Source organism: Marmota marmota, unplaced genomic scaffold (genome assembly GCF_001458135.2).
Source record: "Marmota marmota marmota unplaced genomic scaffold, marMar, whole genome shotgun sequence".
Classification (NCBI taxonomy): domain Eukaryota; kingdom Metazoa; phylum Chordata; class Mammalia; order Rodentia; family Sciuridae; genus Marmota; species Marmota marmota.
In genome coordinates this window covers 10,932,479-10,956,085 of record NW_025999932.1, presented here as the reverse complement: position 1 = coordinate 10,956,085, position 23,607 = coordinate 10,932,479, and the positions used below count along the sequence as shown (strand labels likewise).

The following is a 23,607-nucleotide window of genomic DNA, read 5'->3' as shown; positions in this document are numbered from 1 at the left end:
CACCCACTATTATTTAAAAAAGAAAAACAAACAAAACAGAAAATGATGAGTGTTGGTGACGATGTGGAAAAATCTGAATCCTGGTGCATTGCTGGTGGGACTATAAAATGGCGCAGCTTCTATGGAAAACAGTTTGGCTGTTCCTCAAAAGCTAAATGTAAAATTACAGTATGGCACAGCATAACTCAAACCCACTCCTAGGTATATACCCAAAAGAATTGAAAAGAGACACTCAGAGAAACTTGTATGCCAATGTTCACAGCAGTATCATTCTCAATGACTAGATGTGGAAACAGTCCACGTATGCATGTACAGATGACTGGGTAAACAAAACATGCTATGTTAGACAATGGAATATTACTGAGCCATGAAAAGGAGTAAAATTTGGATACATTCATGGTACGACATGAATGAGCCTTATGACATTGTTACGAGCTGGGCCCAGTGGCCCATACCAGTAATCTAAGCAATTTAGCAGGACCCTCAGAAACTTAGTGAGAACTTATCTCAAAATAAAAAGAGTTGGGGATGTGGTTCAATGGTAAAGTGCCCCTGAGTTCAATCCCCAGCACCAATAAAATAAGTAAACAACTTAATAAATAATAAAAATAAAATGGATAAGTAGGACTGAGTTGTGACTTAGTGGTAGAGCACTTGTCTAGTATGTGTAAGGACCTGGGTTTGATCCATAGCACTGAAAAAAGTTAAATTTAAAATGAAAGATTTTATGTTATATATTTTACCACAATTTTTAAAACTGAGCAAAGGATTGATAGAGATTTCCCCAGAGAAGAATTAAAATGGCCACTAAGCACACAAACAGGTTTTCACTGCTATCAGTCAACAGGGAAATGCAACTCAAAACCACGAGAGACCACTTCACACCCTCTAGGATGGCCAGCTCAGGAACACAGATGGCAGCAAGTGGCGGTGAGGACGGGGAGTGACCGGAAGCTTAGAGCTACTGGTGGGAACATAAATTGTGCAGCCACTTTGGGGCGAGCCGACAGGGCTAAACCTGGAGTGACCACTGGACCTGGGAGTCACACTTTCTCTCAGATACACACCCAAGAGAAATGGCGACATGTGTCTACTCAAAAACATGCACTAGAAGAGCAGCATTTCTCCTAACAGCCAAAAAAATTGAAACAACCCAAATGTCCATTAACTGATGGTAGGTGAACAAAATGTGCTCTAATCACATGGTGGAACATTATTTGGCAGTAAAAAAAGAAGTACTGATACATGGCAAAACATGGATGAACCTCGAAACACTATCCTAAGAGAAAGAATCCTGTCACAGAAGAAAGAGTATGTAGGCATGGCTCCATTTATAAATTCCAAACCTATAGAGATAGAGAGTACGTTAGGGTACACTTTAAATGGGTGAATTATATGCCATGTGGCTTTTATCTCATTGAAACTGTTACAAAAAAAAAAAAATCATAGACCTAAAAATTATCTTCCTCCCAATTTTTTTCTAAAACAACAAGCAAAATAAATTTTAGGTTGTTAGCCAGTCTTTAACTTCTTATTGTGCAAATATTTGAATATACACAAATGTAAAGACAATAGTGTAAAAAGTCCCCATATATTCATTAATCAGCTCTGAAAAAAATCAACATTTTAAAGGTATCTTTAACATTTTTTTCTCAAACTTTATTACAAAAAATGTCATCCAGTGAGTCCCTGGGCCATATTTTCCCATGGTTTTGTTGGCCTGCTTTTTCTGTCTGCTTATCTGTCTGTCCTCCTATCTATCCATCAGTTCATTTTTTTTTTATTCATTTCAAAGTGAGCTGCAGACAGCAGGTCAGTTCCCCTTAACTACTTTGTGCTTGTCATTGAGTAAAAGGCTGATATTTGTTCTTAGTTCTCTTTGTGCTTTTGAGATGCGATTTATATACCGTGAAATGCACAAATTTAAAGTCTGTCTTCCATGATTTTTGACAAATGTAAAGGTTTGTGTAACTCAGGTGAAAGCTATTGTTCCAATGTCTTTTCAAAATATTTTTAAGCATTCAGAGGCCATAAAAATATATTATTTTCATAGATTTTTGTATCTTAGAGTTGTGTTGTGTAGGATTTCCTCTTTTTTAGTTAAATCTCTGAGAGCCAGAAATTCCAATTACATACTATAAGCTTCCCATCCAGACACATCCTGAGCCTTCTCATTCCTTCAAATGAAAGCCAAGTTTGTATTTTTACAATAAACCTGTGTTTTAATGTATTTTTCATGATTAACACATCAAAAACTTTGCTCTACCAAAATCCACATTTTCAGAGTAAACCATGTCTGACATGTAGTAGTTGGTGGGAATCAATGCATGACACTTTAAACCACTTAACACATGGTATCTTCAATATTGTAGATATCTTTTTTGGGAAATAGGCAATCCAAGATTTCTTTTGTGTAGGAAAAAAAAACAGTGGGATAGACAGTCAACACACCACCTCACGTAAGGAGACACCCCACCAGGCTGCAAGAACCTGTGAGAATTCATTTCCCTTCTCTTCCTATGCAGTCGCTACTACGTACTACAGTCCCTGTGATCATTGTTGTCATTAATTTTGATGTTAGAAAGAAGAATCCAATATAACTTACTAGTGATGACCTGTTTTAGGTCACAGGCACTTCTGTTTTTTTAATATAAATGTATACAATTAAAAAAGAGAGACCCCTCAATGGAATAATTCACTCCATTTTTTTGTTTTAAAACAAACTTGACCTTGACATTTTCAACAAAATTTTCTTAAAGATCCTGATATCGGGGCCTTCTACTTAGAATTTGGGTCACTCCATGCTGGTGTCACCATTTTACAAATGGAAATGAGATAAGATGGGCAAATCCAGAAAAGAGAGAATTTGCTAGTGTTTCTGAATACATGATGTGATGATTTTGCTGAATGAAAATAATAATCGTGTGTGTGTGTGTGTGTGTGTGTTTAACAATGGCTGTGCATCTTCCTGGATTGGAAATACTCCCTATTTCTTAATTACCAAGTCTCCGGCCCCAGCTTTCTGGCTGCTCCTGTTGCATGCAGGGTCAGGGTTGTCTTTGTGATTTCCTCTGGAAAGGGCTGTACATTAACATTCAAGGTTTGGGGAGGAGAGTGGAAGTTGAAGGAAAAGGTGTTAATTCAGATGTTATGAAACTGTGATAATGCTATTATTTAAGGCACTTATTTGGGTGTGTTTGTACTTTGTAGTTTTATAAATAAGCCCAAGGGGCTCCTCGGGAGTCTCGATCCTCCTTGAGTCTCGTATCCTGTCTGTCTCATCCTATCCGACAGTAGAAGTGATGCCGCTCTAATCCCTGCAAGTTCGGAACTAATGAACTGACTGCTGAGCTGCCGCCACGGAGGTTGGTCCCAAACTACTGTACTTCACACTCGATTTATTCTCCAGATGGCGAGACTGTGCCACCCTGCCGCGAGGGACCACCTCTTCCACTGGAGTGTAAAAGTGGACGGATGTTGTTTTCTTTGCAGATTTGGTCATTCTGAGCTGGAAACTTGCGAGGATGATTAGTTATTAGCTTTAATGGGTGCCAATGGAACCAACTGCACGCATATTTTCTTCTTTAATTTTGGAGCCTGTAGATCTCGGGGAGGGTTGATTTATCTCTTTCTGACGTCACCAGAGCGTGTCTCCTCCCCAGGTGATAAGAATCCAGTCTCTGAAATCATAGCACGCCTTGGTTCCTGGCCCAGACACAGTCACATAATACGATGGCTTATGGATAAGGACAAGTTTATTAGCCCCTGGTCCACTGCACTGAGCAGCCCATGGCACGGAATATTGATTGACTGCGGGAACTTGGGGAACACCACTTTTTAGAACAGGGTCCTGCAGAGAATCCGATCTGTACCAACTTTCTCTGCAACCTCTGCAAGTGTGGGATCAAACATGCTTCAGAACACACCATGGCGATTAGTCCCTTCGAAGATCTGATGTAACCATTGGTAAAGGCCTTATTTGGTCTTTTCCGGCTTGTCAGATCTTAGGGACACAGTTCATTCCACAGTGAGAACACTCCACCAGGGTGTCCCAGTGTGACACCTGAGTGCAATGCATTTTAAACCTCATTGTGTACAACCTGAGTTGCTTCCAGGATCTAAGTTCCCCACCAAAGTTCTTTCTCAAGTGGCCTCTTTATTTAAATGTCCTTTTTCTTCTGTCCCCAGGAAGCACTTCCCACCCCCAATCCACCAGGCCACCCTGAGGGCACTCATCCACCTGCGCAGATGGAGATGGAGGGGTGAACAGGGCAGGAGGAAAGTGTGAAGGGGACAGAGGGATGGAGATGAGAGAGACTGTGGCAAGAAGCAAGGTGTGTGTGTAGAGGGAGAGGGAAAGGGCAGAAGAGCAGAATTTCTTGTTTTTCACAACTGGGCGGACTGTAACTCCCTCTAACTAAACACCCAGCATTAAACTTGATTGTTCTTAGAAACTGCCTTCCTTTCAGCCCAACAGATGGCATGGGTGTGTTTTGCTAGCAGTAACATATTTCACCATTAAAATACCAAAAAGAAAAAAAAAATCAACATGCTTGTTGGTTGGTGTAAATTCAATGAAGTTGTTGGGTATTTTGGGATACATACCAGAGGGATGCATACTTAGTTTATGTAAATTGCAACAAGCAACAGCCTGTTAATAAGGGTGTTGTATGGCAATATACCTCAAAAGCCATCATCTCTTTTTGGAAAGGTACAGAGTGATGAAGTGGAAAGAGCTTGGTTTTTAGTTCTGAGCCAAAAATAAATAAATAAATAAATAAAAGAAACCAATAAAATGCTGAGTATTCACTGCTCATTATTATAACATGAAAAGTACTAATCAGATTATGCCTAAAGTTGGAATTAGGGACTTCATTTGGAGCCAATTTCACAGAGGCTGAATTTTACTAAGTAAACCAGAATGTGCTGAAACCATGGCAATCTGACTTTAGATAAAAATCACAAACAGGTTTAGAACACAAGCTTTGAACAAACAGTCCCCTTCAAATCCAAATGAAACCACCCAACAGCTCCTCGAGGTCAGATTCAGTTTGTCGCCAACATTAACAATTCAGGAAGTTGATGTTGCCAGGGATCCTGCAAAGTTGAGCACACATGCAGATTACAGGATGGATATGAGGACACAATGATTTTCAAATACATTTCAGCCTAAACAACCTAGTGAGTTCCCTTCAATTTTCCATTCACTGTCCCAAAGGACTCTTTGCAAGGAGGCTGACTTGCTACTGAAAGAGAATCTAGAAGCTGGAAAATATTTACCAACTGGAGCAATCCAGGGTCTGTAGCTGTCCGGGCTACATGGAGCATGGTGGTCTGGGTTCTCTGAGGCTATGGATCTAAAAGCCTGCACTGCTGTAGATGAGGAAGCATTTCTCCTGCAGCTCTAGGCGGCCTTGGAACCATGATACCAAGCTAACTCTTGCACTTAGCCCCCAGTGTTTCCATATCTAGTTCATGGTGGAGCTGGAGTTTTACTGTTGTGGAGTAGCCAAAGGTATTTGATTTGGAACTGAACCATCATTGACTACCATCTCTCTAACTTTAGCTGACATGAGCTCTCTTGCTTTTGTCTAAACTTGGCCTAATTCTTGGCAGTCCAAGCTCTGTAAATCAGGACTTCACATGGCTGTCCTCAACTGGTCCTCAGCACTGTTTCCATCTGACCTGACAACGCTAAGCTACCGTTTCCTCGTGCTGTTTAACTCAGACCACATTTGGAGCCTTCCTTGCTCCACTCTGTTGCAGACCCACATCCGTCTGGTTTAAATCTGTGTCCAGCTTGTCTCATTGATTGGACTTAGACTCCGCATTGGCTTAAATAATTCTTTCTTGTCTCCGTTTTGCTATTTTCCTAGATAAGTACTGCTATTCAAATGGCTGTATATTGTTAAGACTTTTTTTTTTCCCTAAACCATATTCATCAGCAGTGAGAGGCTTTCAAGTTTTATTAGTATCATAAAAACCCTTCCCAAGTGAAACTACTTTTGGTAAGTGTTCATTCTGACAAGAAGAATTTGTTGAGGGCTGTTGGCAAGTTGGAAGAATTTGTTTTTGAAAACTGAAATTGGCAGGAAGTAATGACCCCAAGTGTTTTCTTTCTGTTGACACCAACCCCACACCCTTCTCTCTCCACACCCCACCCCCAGCGCCCCCAAGCCAAAGCCAATAAATAACATAATTGGTCTCATACCATTTTTCTTGGGTTAATTCAAATATTGAAGCAGAATTTTACCCTTTCAGTTTTTCTTAACTGTGGAGCAAAGATTGTCAAATTCAGGGGGAATAAAACAAACTGTATTTGTCAAGCACTTCATGAAGGAATTTCTTGGTGATGTTTTTGCTTCCACCTAAATAAGTGTGAGCATTTCTTGTAGTATGAAGTGTCAGATTCCTGTGAGCACCTGCCTAATTGAATGTCAAGATGCAACTCAGTTGCAAAAAATAAAACAAGAAAGAGAAGTAAAAAAAGCACACTATATGGGGATAAAGAAAAATAAACCATTTTTTCCCTAATGTGAATAGGCTGACAGATGAGACTGCCACAATCCAGATGTTGCCCAGTTTCTTATATTTACTAAATGAGAAAATGCAAGGACTTAGAACCATGCGTAGGCCTAGTTAATGCTCCATCAATGAATAACTGCTTATTAGTTTTTTGTACCTTTCCAACTAGAAAGCAGCACCAATGAGCAAGATGAAGCTGACATTTAGAATACACTAGTATGCGTGATGGCAAGTACCGGATGAGTGACATCCTGTGAACGAAGTCTACCAACAGCTCAACAATCACATTGGATAACTTATTTCACTTATTTCTTTGGTGGGCGGGCAATGTGTAGACCTGAGAAAGGTGCTCACACTGAATCCACGCAGCAGTGTCACACCACACTCAGTTGTGTTCCCCTTAGAAATTAAACTAAAAAGGTAACTTTTTATTGACACAGAATGAAGCTCGACTGAGAATAGTAGAAACTCTTGAAGGCTTTGATCTGGGCCCAACAGAAAAGTGCGTGAGAATCAACTCGGTGTCTAGCGGTCTGGCGGAGGAGGACCTTGAGACCCTTCTGCAATCCCGGGTCCTTCCTTCCAGCCTGATGCTACCAAAAGTGGAGAGTCCTGAGGAAATCCAGTGGGTGAGTAGCCAGTGCTTTGCTTAAAACTTAGGACCATCTAAGAGAAGGGGTTTGGGTGCCACTGGTTTTGAGAAGGCTGCACGGATCAGAGAGGAAGGAACTGAGAAGGAGGAGTGAACACAAGCAGCCATCTCCTTCACCTGAGCGCCCGCCTTTGCCCAGAGTGTTCTTTGGAACAATTGTCCTTTAGACACAATGCTTGGGTTTCCTAATCGGATCTGTGGTTTGGACAGAACTGGCTCCTTGCTAGCCCTCCCAGAGCTATCCTTGGATGCCAGGTTGTCAGAGCACCACTCCTGCCACCACTGTGTAGGCCCAGAGCCTAGGCCTCAACCAGGAAGGGTCATGACATAAATGGCTCTTACCAAGTTGCGTTTGAAATCATCACAGGCCTCCAGAGGACAGCAGCCGCATATGAAAAAATGAACCCAACATAGGGGAAGAAAAGGTCACTCCTTAGGGCAACTAGAGGAATAAACAGGAAGCTTTTAACTAGTGGTTTTAATTAGCACAGATATTATTTCCTGAACAGTTCTCTAGTGCGTCCTTTTTAAATTGCTGACAGGTGTGTTTGTGTTTCATGACAGACTTTTCAGCCAATAAAAACCTGAAATGTAAAGTGGTTGGCATGTCAAATTACTTAAGAAAACTTCAGAATGGGCCCAATTATACTATGATTGTTTTAATTGTGAGACAGACGGGGGACAGGGTTAGATTTTTTTTCTGGGGTTGCCAGTATTGTGCAGGTCTCTGATGAATGAATGCCATTCCAATGTGCCAATCTGGGGCAGAGCCTGCCAGATGTGCTGGATGTTTGTTTGGTGGGCAAGTGAGCTGAGGGGGTTCAAAGCCACATCTAGTGTTGTCTGGACGGTTATGGATGTAAGCATAGTGATCCAATGAGGAGCTCTGATACCTGATGAAGTGCTTACCTTTTTAATAATCTGAATGTTGAGTCTGTATAGTCCAATGCAGGGGCCACCTGCCACGTGTGTCTATTGAGCACTTGAAATATAGCCAGTGCAAATTGAGATATGCTGTAAGTATAAAATACACACTTAATTTTGAAGACCTGAACCCCCCCAAGAGGGGGAGAGAATGTAAAATACCTCAATAATTTTCATAACGATTGCACATTGAATTAACATTGGAATCTAGTGGGTACAATGTAAGGTATTATGAAAATCAACTTCACCTGTTTCATTTTACTCTTTGAATATGCCAACTAGAAAGTTTAAAACTGTACTTGTAGTTTCTGTCCTAATTCTGTGGGATGGTTCTGTTGGATTCTTCTTGAAGCCCCGTTGTCAAGGACCCGGATTTACTTATTGAACTTGGAGTTCTCTCCAAGGGTATCCTCAGAAGCGGTGCCCTCAGATTCCAGAGTGTTGGTATCCTGAGGGCTCTGGCCCCATTCAGATATGACTTAGGTTGATACAGATGGACTCTGAAGTCACTCTTAGCCTTTGGTTTCATCCTTGATGCCTATTTATCACGGGCCTTACCTTTATTTTGAGAGGGGGCTCCACCCCAGCCCCTAGCTTCGGCCTGTTTGCTGATTCAGATGCTGGGTTGTGGGGAACATGCTGCAGTTAAATAGAACTTCTAGTTAACAGAAGTCTTTGGGGCTGTTTATTTTTTCCTCTCCGTTTGTATTTATGCGAAGCGTAAAGCCCAGAGCCTGATGCACAACTGAAAGATGGGCTTACTTGTTTTCTTTTGTGTGAGAATCTCTTGCTCGCCTTTTGTCGCTAGTGTGGGTTCTTGTTTGACTGGCACGGCTTATTGGACTATAACAAGCGTAACTCTGCCTCTTTTGTCGTGGGACAATTCTCCCACAAATCCCGAACAGTGTGCATTCTTCCAACACACTATTGGGTGTGCACTGGAATTGAAAGAATTGCTGAGCCCTGCTACTTCATCTCCTCCCCAATCTCTTTGTAATTTTTCCCCCCTTCTTTTCCTACCCCCCTCCCCGGTCCCCTCCACCTCACTGAAATGAACACTTTACCAGGCCGGAAACATTTAATCGTCCCCTTTTGAAAAAATTAATTGAAACTTCTCCACTAGTTACCTTTTGTGTTAGTACTTAATGCAATTTTTTAAGAAGAAGAGGGAGGGGGAGGGGGGAGGCGGGGCTAGCATATTTAATTTTTAAATGCCCCTATTGGCTTAAAAACAAAAAAGCACGGCAGATTTTGCTCACTAAGAACAGGGACTCTCTTGTAAAGGGTTTACCTAGTTGTAAACATTAAGGTTTTTGTAGTTCTAACGGTTATCACAAAGCACTGGGCAAATAGGAGTTCAAGTTTTCTTTTTGGAAGGAGAAAAGAAAATCTCCGGCTACCTACTGAACGTCCAGACCACTAACATTTCACTACCCATTTTCTAGCTTAATTGTGACATAAATCACGTTGTATTTTCCTTTGCACCGAGTGCCATGCATTTTGTCCCCTTGCAGAGCGCATACTGCCTTCTGGTCCCGGCCGATTCGGTCATTCCTTCCCTGCAAAGTTCCTAGGAGGTGATGCTGATGCTGTCTGAGGAAGGGAGGGCAGGGAGCGACGGGAATCATTCTTCATTACTGAAAGCTGTGATTTATTTTAGCCTAATTGTAAAGTTACTGCAAATTGCTCAAAAGCTTTTTAAAGATCCCAGTGATTAGATTTTTTTAGGGGGGGGGGTGTGCACAGGCGAGGAGGGGGCAGCTAAAAGGGGAAATAACACCTCTAATCCCGCTTCTGGTAAATAGGCTGCCAGCTTTTAAAATGAGTTTCCTTTCTATTAGTCAGAATATTATGCTAAGCCTTAAGCATTAGTTTTTTTATGTTGCCATAGCAGCCTTATTCCTGCAGGGTGGTGACCTGTGATGATTACAGTACAAAGCTTATAGGGTCTTGAAACCCCCTTTGAAGATGAAAAGTCTTTGATGGTTTATATTTATGCAAATCTCTTAGATATGATTTACCCAACTGAGACTGAATGGAGAGATGATTAAAATTCCCTTTTCCTTTGATATCCATTAATGGCTGAATATTCCTTAAATTTAAAATGGATATATGTTTTCATCTTTATTTACAAAAATATCTTTATCATACCTGGGTTTCTTTTTTTTAATCTCCTCACATCTTATTAGATCTAGATAGACATAATAGATTTACAATTTAGATTGTGGGTTTTTTTTTTTCCCCTTTTGAAAGGGGGGTGGGGGATCTGTGCGAGAGCTTTGTATGTTTCCAGATGATAGATTTTGGAATTTGGGCTACCCCACTGGCAGCGCAGAGCTGGCTGTGAACTGGTCTCATGGAAAAAATTGGCGAGCTTTGGTCTTCAAAGAATTAAACTTCCTTTTTAAGGTCTTCCTAGGTAAGCTAAAAAAATTATGAAGAAACCCCTTCGGAACAAAGGGTAATGGTGCTATAATGGATGGTATGGACTCGGCGTAGAAGGCCGGGGAGCACTTACACTGATGTCAGTGCCCGGCAGAAACAAAAACAGACTTGCAGGTAGAGCAGGGCGCATTGTTTTAAGGGCCTACCATTTGCATTTAACGCAGAGGGCGAGAGGTCTCCAGTAAATATGTTTTCAAGGGAAGCATTTAAACCGGGGATGTCTAACTCCTAGGCCTCAAGTTGCTCCTGGTAGGGGTGGGGGGAGGCCGTGACGCTCGGGGACTTTGCTATTTAGTTTGTTGGGAACTTTGTTACCTTTTTTCTTTGGTCTTTCCTTTTTTAAAAAAATTCTTTTATGTGGGTGAGGAGGCTGGGATATTACTCCCTCAGGTCAAAGATTTAAGTACTATTTCTATGTCTACATTGCAGTGATTGTTACTTCTGTTTTTATTTTATTTTATTTTTTACCACTAATCACCTGACACTTTTGATTTTAGTTTTCAGACAAATTTTCATTCCACTTAAAAGGCCGAAAACTTGAACAACCAATGAATTTAATCCCCTTTGTGGAAACTGCAATGGGTTTGCTCAATTTTAAGGTAAGAAAACCATAACGTGGTTACATAAGTTAGTGTTTTATTTGTCACCTAAAGAGAACTTTTGTTTTCAATTTCAACATCTACTAACATTTTTTTAGAAAGATTTATAAGCAAGGTAAACCTTGAGCACCATTTATTTTCTTTATAGTTTAAAAACCAGGTTTTCAGCATCTTAGAAAACAAAGAAATTGGTTAAGTAGAAAGGAAAAGCTTCCCACTCCTAAATATTTCAATGAAATATGCACATGTTCCTAGTAATAATTTTAATTTAAAAAAATCACTGTATACTATACCTTGAATTGTTAACATTTATAGATTGAATATAAAATAAATGGGAATTTTACAATAAAGGTATAAAATAAATGGAAAATCTATTTTGTCACCTTAATGAATTAACTTTGAATTGTTCTTTTTCTATCAATAGCTTTCCATCGAAAAATTTTCTGGCCTCTTTATAGCAGCATTATCCATAATGTCTAGCAGATCAGACAACTATTGTTTTTAAGTTCATGTACACAAATAATTTGTAGTCCGTTATTTCAATTTGTCGCATTGAACATAAAATATTTTCTAATAACCACTTGGAGAGATTAGATGAGCCCGGGGTTTTCAGCTTTAAACTACCTGCCTGACCACATTCAGAGCCAGCTTGTGTTTTCCTTCTGTATCAGTGGGCATTTATATTGTTTTCCAAAATATGCTTCCCATTCCACCTGACCTGTGAGTAGCAATCTAGCACCCCCTGCACCCCCTGCTCAGAGTTCCTAGCCCACCATTTTTTATCCTCCCCCCTCAGAGAGCAGGAGAAAGAAATTACCAAAAACAAAAGAAAAAGGTAGTTGACCTGAACTGGAGAGAGAATGTGTGAGCAAATGCTCACTTTGAGACCTGTGGGATTATGCAGGAGGGGCCCAGTGCAAACGTTTGGGGGCTGTTTCAAGCCTTGTTTCCTGAGCAGCTCTTTTACACAAATAACCACAAATTCTCCAAGCTGCCCCAGAAGCCTCGGAATATAATCAAAAGCACATCCCTCAGATGCAACCAGATTCATACAGTGATTTAATTTTAAGCACTGTTTTGCCATTTTATTTCATGATGTACTTAGGAGCCCTTGCAACACCTGAAATTAATCAACAGTGTCCCCACTGGTTCCTCATTTCTTTCCCACCCCTATATATATATTGGCAGGTTACATCTGCACCTTTCGGGATTCACAGTTATGTCTACAACAAATGTTATTAATCTTGACTTTCATTTAGAAATGTCAGTGCTGCTTTATTAACACGTCGTGGCTGACTTGTTGCACTTTTATTTTCCCCTCTGAAGTTGTAGGTTTTGTATTGTTTGTCTTTAATCCTGAGACCATTTACTGGATCCTAATGCAAATAATCCAATTAGTTTGATTTTAAAATTCCTTCCTTCTTTCCTGTGGCTTTATGTTTATTATTTAAGAGTCTCTTCAAGCAAAAACAAATTGGGGGAAAATATAAATAACTTAGCAGTAAAATCAAAAGTAGCTAACTCAAAGTTTCTCTAGAAAGTAGACAACTTAAATTTTGAACTATATTACCAGATTAATATATAACAATAGTATTTAATATCATCCACTAAGCAAAGTAACGATAAGCAGGATACTTATCTGGGGCAACATTAAATGACTTTTGGCTGCAGGGTCAGCCTGCCTTCAGGCAGACTGGGCTAGGAGCTGGGTCTTCCTGAGGTGCTCGGGCTCCTGTCTTATGCCTGCGCGTCTGTGAGAACTGGTTCTGTTCTGCTCTTTTCCAGGCAGTGTGTGAAGAAACACTCAGGATCGGACCTCAAATGGGTCTTTTTCTAGATGCAGTTGTTTTTGGAGGAGAAGATTTTCGAGCCAGCATAGGTGGCAAAACCCTTTCTCTCTTCCTCTGTGTGGTGCGTGTGTAAGGGAGAGTGTGTGTGTGTGTATATGGAATTTTTTCTTTGCCTTTCAAGAATGAGCATTTACATAACAATGTAGATTTACCAACCATGACAATGGCTTTTCATGACAATGGATGGACACCACTTCCTGATAATTTAGGGTTCCCCATAGCAGTCCTGCTTCAGAACAATACGTTACTACTCCTGCTCATTTATTAAAATAACTAATAAAAAGCCTGTTGCAGCTCCAGGCTCATTCAAGAATGGGGGCATCTACTTTTCTCTTAATAAATGTGTTTACAACCTCACGATTGCTTAAATATTTGGTCTTCACATGAGTCTGAGGGCTGCCGAAGTTTCCAAAATAAATTTAAGGCACTTTCACATTGGTCGTAGTAAGCTGTTTTCTACATTAAATGTGATATATAAATTTAACATGGTGCCTTAGTTTATCTTACAGTGTATTTCAGAACCCTTTTCATTCGATGTCTACTGAGATGCTACTGGTTTCCACTGATTTCCCCTCTCCCTGGAGCACTCTGTTCTGGCCTGGGTGTGTGTGTAGCTAACTGGAGCCTGGGAGGGACAAGGCCACGGAAAGTGCTTTTGGAACCACATCGCAGTGGCCTGGAGACACTTTCCCTGAGCAGTGAGTGTGGTGGTCCAAGTATAAATAGTGACACTCCCACCACCCTTCTAGGTGAAAACAGGAATTTATTTTAATACCAGTCTTTCCAGGAGACTCCTGTGTGGCCCACAGGTCAGTGGACTACAGAGGGCTAAGTAACACTTTCTGCCTGCCCCCAGGTACATGCCCTTGCCTTTCCCCAGTGCTCCATCCAGACTCTGCAGCTAAGGTACTTGGCTCAGTCTCTCAGCTGGGCCTGGGCATTGCAGCCCCTGCACGGTTGGGCCAACCCCAGCACAGCCCATCCTGTGCCCAATGTGAGAAGTAAGTGTCCATGCCCAGCCTCCTGGCCACTTTTTGTGGCCTTATCTTTGGACTGACACTTTCAGAATCATGACCAGAAAGAGAAAATCTATCAGGAGTCACTGTGGCCCCGATTCCACCTCCTGGCGGGGAGTGGCTCGTCTTGGTGCTTGGCAGAGTGATTGTGTTGAAGGAAGCTTGCTAGTGAACAGACACATGGAGGCTTGGTGCTGCCTCCCTGTAGCCCTCTCTTGGTTCATATTTGAATAATCATTTTGCTGGGAACATTCCCAGGGAGACATAGATGTCTTTACAAACTGAGTTTTTATAATAGATGTCTGAGTTTGGTTTCCAAAGTTATGACCTCCCTTTTCTGTCCTCTTACGGCTTTCAGGTGCAACAAGTAGTAAAGAAACCCAGGACATTCTCTACGCCCGACAAAAGATTGTTGTCATAGCCAAGGCCTTTGGCCTACAAGCCATAGACCTGGTGTACATTGATTTTCGGGATGCAGACGGGCTTCTCAGACAGTCAAGAGAAGCAGCCGCCATGGGCTTCACTGGTATGATCCCTGATGGTATCTTAGAAAGCAGTGTCTAGATCAGCAAGCCTTCCAGAAAAACAGGAATGTAACCAGGAATCACATTTCTCGAGTCATCGTACGTCTCACATACGCATTCCACTGTTTGGGGTATGGAAAAGCCGAGCAGAGTGCCAACCCCCTGAGAAATTGTCATGCTTTTCTTTGGCTCTGCAAACCAAAAATCAAACCACTCATTCTTCTTTCCTCTTATATTTGTTACCATTTTTTTTCCTGACCTCTTTAAATATTTTATATAGTTTGCTCTGACGGAAGGGCAGAGTGACAGAGTGTTTTTGAGTAAACTGCTGTAAGAATTTGAGTTGACGAAGAAATTTTTTCTAAAATGGTCACAATATTGAATTAATTCTGAAAAAATTGATGATATTCTCTGTGGGTTGTTTGTTTGTTTGTTTTTTGTTTTAATTAGTTATACATGACAGTACAATGATCTTGACATATCATACATCCATGGGGTTTTTTTTTTTTGTTTTGGTTTTGGTACCAGGGATTGAACCCAGGGATGCTTAACCACTGAGCTACATCCCTGGCCCTTTTTATTTTTTATTTTGAGACAAAGTCTTGCTAAGTTGCTTAGGGCCTCACTAAGTTGCTGAGGCTAGCCTTGAACTTGCAATCCTCCTATCTCAGCCTCCCAAGTTGTAGCGCTTACAGGCATGTGCCACCATGTCTGCATTTTCTGTGATTTGATTTTTACTTAATACTTGTTTTTTGCTCTTCTGCCACTTCAAGCCCCTCCGTCCCCTTCTACATCCCAATAAGTGTCTGTGTACTTGGTGACACCTGTGGGTGTCAGCTGGCACTAAGATCAGTGAGTTCCTTAAGGCTACCTTGGGGTATAGGTGGACATTGACAATTGGTGTACCAAATCACTAAAATACCCATGAACTTGGGGATCAGCCCAAAATTATGTTTTTGCAACAGAAATCAATTTTTTGAAAAATCACAATAGAATCCTATGCATAAACACATGTGTGCAGTGGACACATGCACATGCAAACACATACACATATGTGCACACACACACACAAGCAACCAAGGGGAAAACATGATACATTCTTTTATTCTTATTTGTTCTCATACTGCAAGTTCTACGAATGTTAATACTAGAAACGTACCTGAATAATAAGGAAAAAAGACAAGCATTTTAGAATTATATCTCTTATGTTAGGGGTTACTGAAACGCCTCTGAAAGTGCCCTTAAATGTAAAAGATGTTTTAATAGATGATGATTTAACCTGAAGTAAAATTGAAAGACTTACAAAGCAATAGTATAGTTACGTTAGAATTAAATAAGTTCTGACCTTTTGTGTTTTTACCATAAAGAACTAAAATAAACATGAGCCCCCAGTTTTTTAATTAAAAAATATGATCCCTTATAGAGAAACGTTTTTCAATTATGTGAGCTATTATTCATGAATCTTCCCTACATTTCCTAATGATTGAGAAAGAGGGGCGTCCCTCTGCCATGTCCACGGGGCTGTGCTCGTTCCTGCCTCTTTTCAATGACTGGTTAGGATGTAGCCCAAATGCAGAAGTTGGAGAAAAGCTCCATGCAATCTATCTAATAGACCCAATGTTGTTGGCCGTGGATGTGTGGCATCGGCTGCCAGGCAGCCAGATGTGGCTCTGAAATGGGAACTAATTCATTGAAAAGAGAGCGAGCCCTGGTCTCTGTCAGCAGCCCTCCTTGCAACCTGGGTTTCCTTAGCTTCCTCTGGGGTCATGTTTGCCCCAGAGCTCCTAAGGGAGCTCCAGAGGTCCTTGAGGATGCAGGGCTAAATTAAATTGGTTCCCAATTCAGTTGCAGAAGACAGACCACTTCAAATCAGGCTTAAATTTCTAGACGGTGCCCAACTCAGCACGAGGAACTTATGAACCTGGCACTGTTGTTTCTCCACGACGGGGAGTAGTAAATCACAGCGAGACGGAGAAACGGAGGCGGGAGATCAGGGAGGAACCAAGGGCACAGTGCCCACCGCTATTCCAATGACCGAGGCAGCAGACTGGGGGCGGGGGGGCACACGCCATGGCCATTTTGCAATTTTCAGAGAGAGAAGGTCTTTGTTGTCCTGATTATATTTCTACATACTAATAAATGGTAATTAAAAGCATGCGATGATTTGAAGTAACTTAAAAAAAAAAAAAAAGCTTCTGCTAAGTACTTTAGACTTCTCAAGATCCCATGATCTGTTAGCACGAATTGTTTGGCATTTAATTGCCACACCTTGGGCCTTGCCCAAGAAGGGAGGAGAGGCAGGGAGGGAGAAAGAGGAAGTGCTGTGCCCACCTTCTGAAATACCCATCTGAAGCAGGTGGACAAAAGGCTTAAAGTCATATGGAAACACTGTTATACATAACACTGAGAAGGAAGACTGAGTCTGGGCTGTAAGAATTATGTCCGTGAATATGTACAACACGTACACAGGTACCTGCACACACATATGTTAATGAAGTCATTTTTTAAAGTTAGTCATATACTAAATAGTGGGCTATAGTTTGTTTTCTGCGGTGTTGTTTCATGGGGTCACAATCTATGTTGATAGATTTTAAATTAATACATTGGTTGTATAAATAGCTGTTAACATTAGGGTTTTTTAAATAAAAAGACACCCAAATAAAAATATTAGAATAAAGCTTTACTATCTGACTTGGTCACTGCAGTTACTCCAGTACTACATGCTGAGAAGAAAGATTATAAATATGAAGCACTATAGGTTTTCCTCTTTTTTGTAGAAGACAAAAATGACACTATCATACAGTTACCTAAAAGACTTGACAGGTATTGATTTAAAGCAAGATATATCAAGTGGTACTGTAAAAAGGATTTCATGGTCATAAATTTTAATGTCGTCCAATTTTGTACCCTCTCAGTAACTTGCCAATAACAACTCTTCTGGATAAAATATTTGCCTTGTTCTCACATTAAAGCCTGTTAGACAGTTGTTGGAATATGTACCATGCAACAGAGAACTTCACATGTGAATGTACATGGATTTCTAAAATCTCACGTGCATCTTAAAATTATCCTCATTATCAAAATACAGGTACTTGAGTGCCATCAGTAATTTCACCATATTTTAAGTAGTTTATGCTTGCTTCTCAAATCATAGTGCCTGACTCAGAAGGTCCCATGAAATCTAGCTTTTTATACATCAATGTAAATTATGTCTATAAATTATGAAATTCAGGGCTAACAATTAGTAGGAAATAACCACAGAACTGACATCTTTTATTAATAATATTGCAACAGCGATTAGATTACTTAAATATAATTTCAACACCTACTATTGAAAAGATATTTCGTTTATCATTCATGTTATATTTCCAGAAATTATTGTTCAAATAATTTAAAGCATCTTTATTTTCATGTGTTTAATGTTTTATAGTATAAAACAGATAAGAATGAAATAGCAAGGTGAGGCTGTTTTAATTATGCTGTGATAAAGAAAAGCTATTGTTTTATCTGTCCACTTAAACCTCTTTTCATGAAACACTAAAAATATATATTTTTTACATTGTTCCTTTTTCTGTTCAACAAATGACAGCAGTAACAGAAATTCGGCATTTTATAAAACATCCAGGATATAGTCTGTACTGGCAAAACATTAGTAAAACAACTATTTCAAAAGCAAAGCAAATTACTATGCCAACAAATAGATTGAGCAGAGTAAACAGAGTAAATGACCATTAAGTGTACATTCACTTTTAAGGAGGCATATTGTGTCTGTAACTCTATCATGTAATATAATATGATCTCATCATTATATAACATTAAATTGCATTTTATTAATGATCTGATTAGACTCCACACTTCCTGATTTTTAAATTATTTTTTAATGACAACACTATTTCATAGAATCCTTTGACTCTTATAATTGTATTTATGTTTTTATTAAAATCCTTAAATTTCAAAAAGAGTTCTAAGTACCTTTGAAGACATTTCTACAGAGGTAGGGTTTCTTTTGGGGGTATGAAAGGTGCTTTAAGGGGAAAGTAGCCAATCTCCATTCCATAAGCAAAAAGGGGAAAATATGGATTTTTTTTTTTTTTGGATAGAGAAGTTTTCTGAAATTTTTCTTTTCTAAAAGATTTAAATAGAATAGTCTAGAGTCTACAGTGCTCAAAGCCGCCTTCTATTTTGCTGTACTGAATATACTATTTTCATTGAAATCCAATTTTCTACTAGGGGTTAGAAATGACACATGTTCATCCTAGAGAAAGAAAATTAAACATGCCAATGTAAGACAGTATTAGATAGTAATATAGTTGTAATCTCTGCTCTGTAAGCTTTATGAAAACCCACATACCACTTCTACAAGAAATCATGGAAGTGGCATAATCCTACAAAATAAGTAAAAGATAATTTCTAAAATTCGAGGGAATTTCTATGTAATTTCATTCTACTTTAATTCAAAATTAGGACTCTAATTTGGAGACATTATCTTTTAAAGTGCCAGGCAAAGCAGTTATTCACGAGCTGCCTCAGTCCACCTGTAACTAAAAATGAGAGATTATCTGCACCGAGGTGGCATTTCTATAGGACCCGAAGCACAATTACTTCCATTGTTGTGTTTGTTCTTATGTGGGATTCTGGAAAAGCCTGCCTGATTGCAGGTTTGTTTTTTTTTTTTTTTTTCCTTCAGTAAAAGTTCTAAATTAGTTATTTAGCATCCAGTGTGTGAAGCATTCAGGAACCTCTTGTGGTGGAAACATTTTGTTGGAACATTTGTCTGTTGAGCTTCCAATGTTATTCATTTCCTCGTAGGTAAGCAGGTGATCCACCCTAACCAAATTGCCGTGGTCCAGGAGCAGTTTACCCCTTCCCCAGAAAAAATCCAGTGGGCTGAAGAACTGATCGCTGCCTTTAAAGCACATCAGCAGTTAGGAAAGGTAAATGTTTTTTTAATGCCTTGGGTGAAATTGGTGTTGAAAATACTATGGGGAAGAATGAGAAAAAAAGAAAGAAAGAAGTATTGTTTGAATGGTTTTAAGGAAACACATTGTATTGGGATGGTGGTGAAGGCTGGAACAGAACAGGATTCAGCAGTGAGAAGGTTGCTAAAGGTAGATTTGCCCTTCCTCGTCCCTAAATATCTTACCAACTGGCTCTCAGGTCTCTCCTTTTATTCTTTTCATAAAATATATTGGCAGCCTTAGAGAAAATAGAAGTCTGTTTAGTTTTTCCTCTGTTGATTTCAATGTAGCATTCATATGAAATAATTTTAGATCAAAGTGAGAGCAAGTTGTAATGAAATAAACACAGTTTGACCAAATGGTTCTTGTGGAGAAAAGAAATAAATTTCAAGTTATTTTAATTTGGGGGGAGGGAAAAAGTACAAAAATCTCCCCCGCTTCAGTCATTTAAGAGTGGGAGGTTGTATATGTGTTTGTACCAATTTCTGGACCTGAGATTTGGATAGAATAGAAAGCAAATTAACACTGGAGTACGGTTGTTCCTAATTTAGTGCATCATTGAGTCTCGCGTTTCCTGCTCTGTGGGTTTCTGCTATGTAAATATTGCAATGGTGATGCACAATCTGTCTCCACTTTGTGCCAGTAACACTTAAATTAGGTGTCGCCTGAAGGAAGATTTTATGCTAGTTGCAGCATTGTCAGTTAATTATCTTAAAGGTTATTTGCAATAATACTGTTTGCCTCTTTTTAAGAGGCTAGGAAGGAAACTTGCATTTATAAATCTATCCCTAGAGGTAATCTCTAAAACTCAGCCTTCTGACTTCCATAAGGAATGAAGTTTTAGTGTCTTTGATGAAAAATTACTTAGGAGAGAAAGAATATTAAAAAATTATTAAAGTTCAAAATGTTAAACATTTGCTCTTGCAAAATAAATAAAGAAGAAAAAACAGGCTTTTGGTGTTGAACCTGTGACATTCACGTGAGAAGTCTCCCTTGCACTTTCACTGGTAAAAGGAACACCTGAAAATCCCAGGACTTGCAAAAGTGGGTAACAATATTAAATAGGTCATTCCCTGTGAATGTCTGACTTCACCCTTGACCATGCATGTGTGCTCACACTTATACACACACACACACACACTCCACCACACACACAGGTTCATCTTTGCACAAACTCACACTTAATATCCAAAGGCAGGGCTGAGGATGTACCTTAGTGATAGAGTGCTTGCCTACCTAGTATGTGCAAGGCTCTGGGTTCAAGCCTCAGCACCACAAAAAAATTAAATTAAAAAAAAAAATCCAAAGGCAGAAGTCAGAATATGTTACATTGAATACAGTCAATTTGGACATACATCAATTTCATGATAAATGGTATCCTTTCATTTCACATTGACAGTAACCAGCAAAAAGACAATGCATTTCACAGAAAAATATTTTAAAATTGACATTGTATTTTATGTCCATTTCTATATCTTAGCCCAAAGCAAGATCCTTCACAAATAAACATAGATATTTACCTAGAGAGAAGAGCTATGGACTCTTTCATTCATATATGCAAACAACTCCATCCATTTCCTCTCTCACATACCTGCCTACACACACACACACACAAACACATCCTCTCCTCTGCTCTGGACCTTATGCCAGCTACAGTGTGCAGGGATAAACACTTCCTCCTGAAGTAGTAAACTGAGGCAGCACCGCGTGTGCTGCTTGGAGGCAGGCAGCAGACTGGCAGCGTGGACTGACATTGCCTCATTGAACCATCCGAACTAGGTTTCATGTTGGAGTCCACTTGGCCTTGTGAGCAACTGGGGTGTGGAAGGGGCCACCCTAAATTTCACCAGCCAGCAAACAAAGGTCAAATCAGAACCATTCTTTTCTTGGCATTTAAGTTCTTCAGTGAAGAAAATCACCCTTTCCCATTGTATATTGAAAATGCTGCCAGGGGAAATTGTCCCCCAGTTGTCATGCCTTTTGATGATGGCAACTTAAATATAAATTCTGAGCTGTTTTGTTTTTTAAATAAGAGATGTCTCTGTTGGGGCATGGGCTTTCACAACAGTGCGGCAGGACGGCTTTTCTTAACACAGTACTGCAGAAATTGGAGAGGACAGACCAACCATTAGGTCATTTCTTCCCTGCCCCATTCGCTGAGGCTTGTTTCTTACAGCAAATTCTCCTGGTGCTTTGTCCAGCAAGGTTTCAATGACTGGTGTAATGGGGCTTCCAGTAGGGACACATGGCTATTTTATCCAGTTAGCATGTTTCTTTCACTTTGCCTGTAAACTTGCTGGTCAAAAAAATTGGGACTGCAGGTAGGTGACTCTGGGTCTTGAGAGGTTCTTGGGGTTTAAATAGTGTGGGTTCTGTTTGCAAAGATTTCACATAAATAGGTCGCTCAGTTGTGGAGATATCGCCTCCAACAAATATCTAATCTGTTTTATTTCAAATGTGAGTCGCTGATGGCAACGTGAACCCTTGGATACTATGTCCAAAGCACAGATGACTCTCAAAGATGGGAAACTGATGGCCCTTGTCCCAGTGAGACACTCAAACTCCTAAGAGACCTTTTCCTCTCTAGTGAAAATCTCATTCAAGTAGTGTTTTTAAGTAGAAAGGACCCAAGAAGGCAAAAGTATAATTTTCACTGTAGCCCACTTCTTCCTGCTCCCATCTTACATTATATTTCTAAATACTCCAAGGCATAGCTGGAGCTCACAGCTAATGCTGGGTCACTTGTGTTTTCTGCAGTAAAAATAATAATCATTATCATTATTATTTGTCAAAAACAAAAGTCCTGCTTTTTCTTTCTAACCTTTCGAAATTTCATAGGAATACTTAGGGGCAAGCAGATAAATCTTTGATATCACAGAATTTTATTTTAATAAGAAGTTCAATGTAATGTCATTTGAAAAACATTTTATGTTCGAAAAGTAATGATAATCAGATCATTTAATCTAGTACTGTCTGTCAGATACTGATACTTGGAACTGTGTTGTTTAGAAACTCAAAAATATTTTTTGGGCTAAAGAGTTTTGCTTGGCACAAGGCTCCCTGTGAGTAAGAATGGGGGTAACAGATTGATACTGGGGACTCCAGGCTATCTTCTCTTACTAAAATGGTTCAGAAAAAGTTTGAACATTCTACATAGTCTAGCTCCCATCTTAATTTCCAGAAATTAAGATTTTTAATTTAACTGACATCAGTTGTAAGATATTCCTCTACAATATTAGTCAAACTATGGGGCTCAGTGGCAGAGTGCACCTCACATGTGTGAGGCACTGGGTTCGATCCTCAGCACCACATAAAAATAAATAAGATAAAAGTATGTGTCCGCCTACTACTAAAAAAATTTTTTTTAAAAATATATTAATCAAACTAATTCTTTTTCCAGAAAAAAAAATGCATTTTGAGATAAAATCTATATGTCATAATTATTTTAGCTTCAAACTATTTGGTAAAATAATTTAGCCACAATAAACATCTATGTGATTTGCTTTAAGTTTATAAAGGATTTTCTTAAAAAATTGATTCCATTTCTTATGTTATTTTTCCATAATAATGGTAATTTCAACAATATTTGAAAATTCTCCCTTCAGAACTGAATTTAGTATTCACTTACTAAAGAAATAGGATTATAGCAGTTCTTTTTTATCAACTAGGAATTTTATATAATATGAAAATTGGACAATGAAAATGAAAACTTCTCAAGGAAATCATTAGTTAATATTGATAAATAAAAAGTAGAATTTATATAGAAAAATACAAATATTAATACAATATCTATATATTCAAGTATGTTTGATACTATGTTTTTTTTTATTTCTATATTAAGATTTATTCTTTCCTTATTCCTAACTTATTAGGCAAAAATGACAGTTAATGGAAACTGTCAGTTACTTTTGAAAAATGATCTCCTGTTACAGGAAATCTTAATATAAGAATTCACATTTCTTTTTAAAATGGAGACTCTAAGAGAAAAGTATGAATGAATAGCCAAAAAAAAAAAAAAAAGTATATATGGACATAGATATACACACACACAGATAGATTTTTTTTTTTTTTTTCGTGCTGGGGATTGAACCCAGGGCCCTGTGCTTGCGAGATA

General features: G+C 39.3%; 1 protein-coding gene across 9 annotated transcripts in view; it reads left to right on the top strand.

Annotated features, from left to right (window-relative positions):
• The window catches only part of Clybl (citramalyl-CoA lyase), a 235,633-nt gene that overhangs the window by 184,253 nt on the left and 27,773 nt on the right, over positions 1-23,607 (top strand). For 4 of the 9 annotated variants that reach the window (XM_048800675.1, XM_048800674.1, XM_015484129.2 and 1 more), the window contains exons 3-7: positions 6,966-7,154; positions 11,044-11,145; positions 12,931-13,024; positions 14,370-14,537; positions 19,345-19,469. In XM_048800675.1, coding sequence (XP_048656632.1) covers positions 6,966-7,154; positions 11,044-11,145; positions 12,931-13,024; positions 14,370-14,537; positions 19,345-19,469 — 678 coding nt within the window. Of the gene's footprint in view, positions 1-6,965; positions 7,155-11,043; positions 11,146-12,930; positions 13,057-13,851; positions 14,346-14,369; positions 14,538-19,344; positions 19,470-23,607 lie in introns of those variants that run through there. The other 5 variants (XM_048800676.1, XM_048800678.1, XM_048800677.1 and 2 more) reach the window with 3 other exon arrangements.